Genomic DNA, 7,877 nt, shown 5'->3' with positions numbered 1-7,877 from the left:
ATCCAGAGCTTTAAATAATTGTCTCTTTATATATTCGTCAAAGTCCACATAGGCTGGTTCAGTTACTTTAGAACCCAATTGACAAGACAAATTATTTTTTCTATCTTTGTTGTTCCAATAACAATACAATTGTGAAACACACGATAGAAATCACCCATTAAGGCGAATTACTTTCACTAACTAACTTTTTCTGACTGAGGCCTAGAACTTTCTACAAACTACAAGATGCTATGATGTAACAATGCTCACTTAAGACAATTAGAAAAAGACAGAAGGTTTGAGTAATGTGACATCAGTTTAAAATAATTGAACTACACACACAATGTACGACTCTTTCCGAGTTACAAATTTGTTCATAACTATCGCTTTCAAAATAATTAATTTTTTTTTATTATGAAAATTAAATAATCATTAAATATTAGATCACTAAATGAACTAAATAATAACTCTTACACTAAACACTCTTGCACATCCAACAACTGTGTTATAGCCTGTATCTGAATCTGCTAGAAAGAAATCCAAGAATAATAATTGGTTAAAGAAATTAAAATTCAAAGAGAGGCTAGAACAGTTGCCCTTGCTTTTGGCTTGAATGAAAAACGAATTTACTTGGTTTAAGTGGTAAAACCTTTAAGCACTTGGAGCACCTGCTTGAAGCTTAATGGAAATTTGAATATCACATAAACTTTGAAAATTGATATCTAGGTTAAAACATAATTATTGTTCAATTACAATTAGCTCAGGAAACAGATTTCCTAACAATGTGGTGTGTGTGTTAATAAGTTAAGTTGCTGTTTGTTGTTTCTTAATATGTTTATACATATCAACACAGATTATATACTCAGGTGGACTGGTGCTTGTTTTCATTGTTAAGGTATAGGAAATAACCACAATTGGCTAAATAGCCTGTTTAATTTAAGCAGTTATAGATATCGTAAGTAGATGAGGGATACCGTATTAGACATATTCCTCAATATATATAAACATATATATATAATAACATCCTATCAGTACTTAGAATTATGATCTGAGAACACATCTTCTATCTCACCACTGTAGCATTTACAGAAGTCTGGATTCCAATTAGATGCATTCCACTAGATGTATCATGTTCCTCATTAGTCTTTGACATTCTTCTCTGAATATCGTGGAATAAGCATGAGCTTGTCTTCTCTGGAACATTAATCTGGCCTTTCCAGTCAAGGCCTGGAGGAAGAATCAGGTCTTCTCTTCCAACAATTAGGAAAATTGGCAAAGGTCTTGTCTTGCTATTTCCCTGTTTAAAAATACAAAATCTTAAGAAAAACAGACCACACTCACTTCACAATTTGAAAAAAAATATAGGAACATTAGTTATCTACAAAACATGGCAACTTGAAAAATAAATACGATCAATTTCATATAGACCAATCCATATCAAACTCCAGATGGATAATTGAATAACACTGGCCATGTTACTACAGCTTCTGTTAGCAATATTATTTTTTCTTTTCAAATACGTGCACCAGATGATAAATGTATGATACTATGGTATTTGCATCAGCAGAATTTACTTATGTTATTAAAGATATTCACTTACGGTAAAGGCTTATAGGTTTCAACCAAGATTTATGATTTTTTTTTCTACCTGGAATTCTCAGGTTATTTTAGAGTAGTTGTTTTGGATAGTAGGTGAATGAGACCCACATGTATACAAATGTAACAAGTTGTGTATATGTAGCTTTAAACAATTTTGGAAGGTAAAAAAATAACGCTCTTATTGTTAAAAACTGAAATAAAACCATTTGAATTTTCTTTTTTATGCAAAATAGTTGTTATTTTAAATATTCATGGGTGGAAAAACTCAATGGCTAGTTAACTAGTTATAAAATGTTAGTTTAAAAGAGATATGTATAACAGTAGCCAGATGCATTACAGTCTGTAAATATATATATATGTTTCTCATAGCAATCTATTTATATTTGTGTGCCAAATTTTGAGCATTTAATTCTACCAAAAATTAAGAATCTGGTTAAGAAGCTTGACTCTTTGAATTTCAAAAACGTGTTTTATACAGAGAAAATACTGTGGAATATTGCTTTAATAAACTTTTTTTCAAAGTGATTCTTAATAATGAACATATTTTATGTCCCTTTGAAGATTTTTAATCAAAATTTGCTTAATTCAGTGAAGCAAAGTTTGCCAAGATATCACAAGGCACATCTATGTTAATAACGTTTTAAGCTTTTTTTTTCGTTGTAAGGCTTACAAGTTGCAAGGTTTTAGGAATACCAAAAGCCCACTAAGATACAAAAATAATAACACCTAACAAAAAATAGGCACCACAATAATATTAGCTATTTGTATCTAATGTCCAAAAAAGAATTAAAAATAACAAACTTAATAAGTATATAATACTACCCCAAAAAGTTCATTGATCTTCTTATCAGTTTGTAATAAAACATATACATATACATACTACAAAAATCCAAAGTTTGCAATGGAAATACTCAAGGTCACTCATCCCATGCAACTTCAAGTCACAACCTTCTGTTGGCACAGTCATGGCATCAATTTTTTGGGATGCCAAAGGCATTTTACTAGATACTTATTTCAAAAGGAGTCAAACTCCTACAGGAGATTACTATGCATCTATAAATCAAAGAAAAGAGAAGAGAATTGCCTAAAAAAAGCTGTACTCATCCATCAAGACAATGCCCCAGCTCATAAATCATGAATTGCTTTGAACGCTATTTATGATGCTGGCTCCAAATGACTCAATCACCCCTTTACTCACAATATTTAGCTCCAAGCAACTTTTATCTTTTCCCTAACCTTAATATCTTTCTGAAAGGTCGAAGATTCCAGAGTAATGATGATCTCGTATATACCATCTAGTTGTGGATTGAGGACAAACAGTAAGAGTTCTTTCAGAAGGGCATAAAAGCCTTAGAGCAATGCTGGTGCATGTGTATAGGTTATGTTAAAAAATAAATCATAGTTTAACCAGTGTCTCTTTTCTTTGTAGGTTGGGCAATGAACTTTTCGAACATCCTTGTATCAATACATTTTATCTTAATAACAGTTCTTGATTTGTATTTTCATAAAAAAAACAAAGGACTTTACTAGAACAAAGTTAAAATAATGCATGTTGGAGTGTTAATTTCATAATCGTAATAAAATTACCAATATTTGTGTTTTGGTGTTGTAATAGTCTGACTCCAATATGTTTTAAAATGCAACATAACCTTCTGGGTTCTTTCTACCCAGACATCAACACATTCTATGACCAATTGTGGATTTTTTTTCAAAATTCTTTTCAAACTAATTCTGATTAATTCAATAACAATTAAATTAAAATTTGTCAAATGGTAATCATTATTTGAAACCCTCATGTAGACAACGCTTTCTTACAAAGAGAGTTGTCTGATGGTGTGCTACAATATTTCATATGATGATGGTAGCATGTCAGTATGTCAAACAAAACATGTTAGATGAAGTCATTTAAATTCTTCAAAAGTTTCTACATAAAAAGATAAAAAATATGCTTTTTCCCCAAGATTTCCAAGGACCTGGATTACATAAATATAAAGATGTATAGATTAGGAAATTCATAAAAGCTACTTTGAAATAACAACCAAAAAAAAAAAGACAACCATTTCATTAAAGTCAATAACATATTTTCTAAGAATATCATAATAGCTTTAATTTCTAGAAAACATCATATTGTTTTTAATGATCATATATACAATTTAATATTCTCACAGGCAAAAGAAGGTTTTCCATAGTGCGAGGAATGTATAATGGTCCTCTATATCTTTCTTTGCTGTAATCATTAATGACTTGACCTTGAATTAATACCACATCTTCCATATTGGAGGTGATCGTAAATCTCTGTGCATACTGAAGATCTAGCAGTAAAGCATCTTCCAGTAGGAGTTTTACTCTTCCATCATCCCATCTCTAAGATATATAAATTAAGTAATTACTATTTTAAATCAATTGAAAAAAAATCTATTTATTATTGTACTTTCCACCAACTATGATGTGATTCTGGTCTAGGTCAAACACAACCCTTCATACCAGTATGACCTGCTTAGATAAAGAAGGTTGAATAATTGTGTTTGGTAGAACTAAAACTTTATACATAATTTATTTAACATTTGTATTTCTGTTTAAAATAGTGTCAGAGGAATGAGAAATGTAACAAAAAATAATAAGAACATAGCTGATCATAAAATATTATTTGTTTAATCTCATCACTATTATCTCTCTTGCTCCTTTATATGTATTTATCAGACAAAGATTAAGGCAGACTAATTTCTAAGGTTGACTGGACACTAAATACATTTCACTATAAAATAAGTATTCAAAAGAAAATCTTATTTAAGATCCTTTAATTAATTCATTCAAGGATTTCTCCTGCATGAATATTCCAACTCACAAAAATTAACAAGATCTGATTTGCATACATATGTGTGTGTATATATATATATATATATACACATAAACACACATACATACATTACAAACTTGACAAGATTCAAAAATACAAAGAGAGTCATTTTACTTCCTCTACCAATTGAATTAATAAGACTGGTTAATTATATGATTTTCAATGCCTGTATACAAGATTAAGTAAGTATTCTGATTGTCATGGAATTTATAGCTACAAATTAAATAATCTACTTGCTACAAAAAAAATAAAAAATTAACACACATACTAAACTTGCAAAACAAACTATACACATTCAAGAGGTATTTGAAGTCCCTTAAAACAGCATGAGACACATGAGATGAATGTGCAATCAAAGTAACTGTTATCATAATTTTGTGAAACTCAAGTCTATAATTTCACAGTAATGCTACAGTTAGATGTTTTACTGTATGTACTTATATATATATATACATTTGGGTAAATTCAGTACAGTGAGTAAACACATACAAATTCTGAAATTAATATGTTGCATTTGTCACCTGATATTTAGGTTGATTCCTAAGAATAGGGACTGCAATCTTTAAGGCAACAGATCGCCACATATGGTACAAAAGGCTTGGAGGTTGAGAAAACTGAACTAAAGCTTTTTGCAGACAAGATTTGGGTAAAAATATCGTCTGAAATAAGATATACAGATATATAATATGAGAAAATAAAAGATATGTGATAAATTAATAAAAAATCCTTAAAAACAAATGTATCCATGTAATCAACAGATTCAATAACATTAACATATTCAAACACCTAAACAATAAATTAGCTTCATATAAATATTACATATAAGAATTTCATGTGGCATATTCCTGTCCATATAGTATATGAAAAAAGAATATTCAATTAGGTTGGGCACTAACAGCTAGATAATTTGTACTTTTCATAAGCAACTGCATGAAACTTATTTAGAGACGTTAGGTTGGGTACTAACAGCTAGATATTTTGTACTTTTCATTAGCAACTGCATGAAACTTATTTAGAGACGTTAGGTTGGGCACTAACAGCTAGATACTTTGTACTTTTCATTAGCAACTGCATGAAACTTATTTAGAAACTTAGGTTGGGCACTAACAGCTAGATACTTTGTACTTTTCATTAGCAACTGCATGAAACTTATTTAGAGACGTTAGGTTGGACACTAATAGCTAGATACTTTGTACTTTTCATTAGCAACTGCATGAAACTTGAACTTAAAAAGAGTATCAGATATGAAAGTATGGGATATATACAAATAAACTTATAATGTGTTAGAGAAAAGAGTTAATGCTGATCCACAGCTAAATAAAAATTATTTATAAAGTAAAATGTTGCACATTAAACCAAAAAAATATCTCTGAAAGATGGCTGACTTACATTTACATCAGTTTCACAGATGGCTTCTGTAACATAACTCTTGCCTGTAAGGAAACCTATAAGCCCAAGAATATTTCCTGATGTTAGATAATCTTCAAAGTAACCTTTGGCCATACAGCTAGCAACAGAGTCTGTGTTTGGTAATGCACCATCTTGATATATATCACTGACTTCACCATGAATCTGTGAATAAAACAATATTTCTTTTGTTAATATGGATGGAACATTGATATAAGTACAGCAAGTTTACAGCTCTGAGAGTGAGTGACAAAATTTATAAAATAAACCACATGTCTAACATGAATGGTTAAAATCATTTATATAGAATGAGATATATTTTATGGAAAATACTTCATATGTAAAAATACAATCATTAACACAATGTTTTCAAATATGAATGGAGCAACTGAGTATATTCCTCTTCAAAATTTTAGTTACTTTTCACATTCAAGAATTTTATTTTGGGCAATTAACAATCAATAAAAAACAATCAGTTAATCTCTGATTAGGCTTAACCTTTTCAGCTACATTATGATTTCCTTTTGTCCCTGAAGAAGAAAGGTCCACCTTTTGAAAGCGCTCGGGTTATAGGGTTTATTTTAATTTCTATAAAGACTTATTGAACCTACATGTTTTTCTAACATCATGAATAATTTCCTTTAAATAATGCTAGTATATTGGATCTTGATATTTTTTCAATTATATATTAGGAGTTAATTTTTCAGTAATATTAACAAGCTAACTGGGCACTCTTTGTTTCTATAGGATTCCTATCTTGGTCTGATCAGCTGAGACTGTTAATTAATTAACTTCATGTGTTAGCTATTGATGTCTGATAATTTAATGAAATGGTAAAAATATGGAATAATCTCTAGGAAACTTTTTTTGTTCTCTTAGGTTCTATTAGTGTCCTCCATTCTTTAACATTACTTTATCCTTATGCTTGCTCAACAATCCTACTTTCTCAATTGCACCAACTTGATAGTAACATTAGGTTTAACCAGGTTCCAGTACAAATGAGATTTTTTTCCTGGTAGCAAATGTGTTGATATACAACCAAATAAGGCTTAAAAATTTCCCAATGATGTGATTCTTGCTCATGGCACTCACAAGGGCACCCAGAGAAATATTTTAGAGGAAGGAGAGGATGTAAGGGCAAAATATGTATGTATGGGATCAGGTTTTACAGAGAAGTCAACTGACTAAAATGATATGTGTTGTGTGTGCTTAAATGCAAACACAAATTTACAGTTATAATAAAAATTACTAGAAATATTTAGTTTAACTAAAATGTTAAGTTTAAATCATAATACATGCAATTTTTTGTGAAATGTAAGGAGGGCTAATGTCCCGTCTTGCCCCTTCCTGCGGGTGCCCATGGGCACTCATGATTTTGTGCAATTTTACTCTTTCTTATCTGAATCAATTCTGATCCTATGGAGCATTTCATGTGAACCATTACTATTTTTCCCTGTATTCCTCTGAAGCCTCCTTCAGTCCTGTCAAGTAGAAAATGTTATTCACCTGAAATGTGGTCTGAACTTCAGACTGTTCAAAATTAGAATTAACTACTGTTATTTCAGAAGTTGTAGTGTCATTTTGGAAGATGATTAACTATGTCCTTGTGGAATGTCCCACTTATTCTCCTAGAAACTATTATTTGTCATACTTTTCAGATATTGAGGCCATTATATTTTGCCCTAAAATTCTTTGTTGGTTACGGTTTCATTGGTTTATTAATAACTTTTATAAAAGTCACAGTCCTTAATTTTTCATATCTTAAAGCCATCCCTTATCATTCACATATTTATCAAGCTTTCTCTTAAACTTGCTTAAATTTTTAAATTTACTGCCTCTACAACATCTGAAAGTAACCTATTCCAAAGATCAACCACCCCGTTAGAAAAATAAAACTGTCTTAGCTGAAGATGATTCCTACCATGCCAAAATTTGTATTTGTGTCCCATAGTCCTACTATTCTCACTGTTAAGTATGAAAAAAGATGATGCATCAATACTATCAGTTCCCTTTACAATCTTAAGCACCTCAATCA

General features: G+C 30.4%; 1 protein-coding gene across 1 annotated transcript in view; it reads right to left on the bottom strand.

Moving 5' to 3' along the window:
* The window catches only part of LOC106457940 (sodium/hydrogen exchanger 10-like), a 42,143-nt gene that overhangs the window by 9,382 nt on the left and 24,884 nt on the right, over window positions 1-7,877 (bottom strand). The window contains exons 10-13 of the mRNA XM_022384027.1: window positions 5,825-6,007; window positions 4,957-5,094; window positions 3,745-3,942; window positions 1,052-1,276 (exon numbers count right to left, since the gene is read on the bottom strand). Coding sequence (XP_022239735.1) covers window positions 1,052-1,276; window positions 3,745-3,942; window positions 4,957-5,094; window positions 5,825-6,007 — 744 coding nt within the window. The remainder of the gene's footprint in view (window positions 1-1,051; window positions 1,277-3,744; window positions 3,943-4,956; window positions 5,095-5,824; window positions 6,008-7,877) is intronic.

Source organism: Limulus polyphemus, unplaced genomic scaffold (genome assembly GCF_000517525.1).
Source record: "Limulus polyphemus unplaced genomic scaffold, Limulus_polyphemus-2.1.2 Scaffold394, whole genome shotgun sequence".
Taxonomy (NCBI): domain Eukaryota; kingdom Metazoa; phylum Arthropoda; class Merostomata; order Xiphosura; family Limulidae; genus Limulus; species Limulus polyphemus.
The sequence above is the reverse complement of the archived record's forward strand: the minus strand, read 5'-3'. Positions and strand labels throughout refer to the sequence as shown.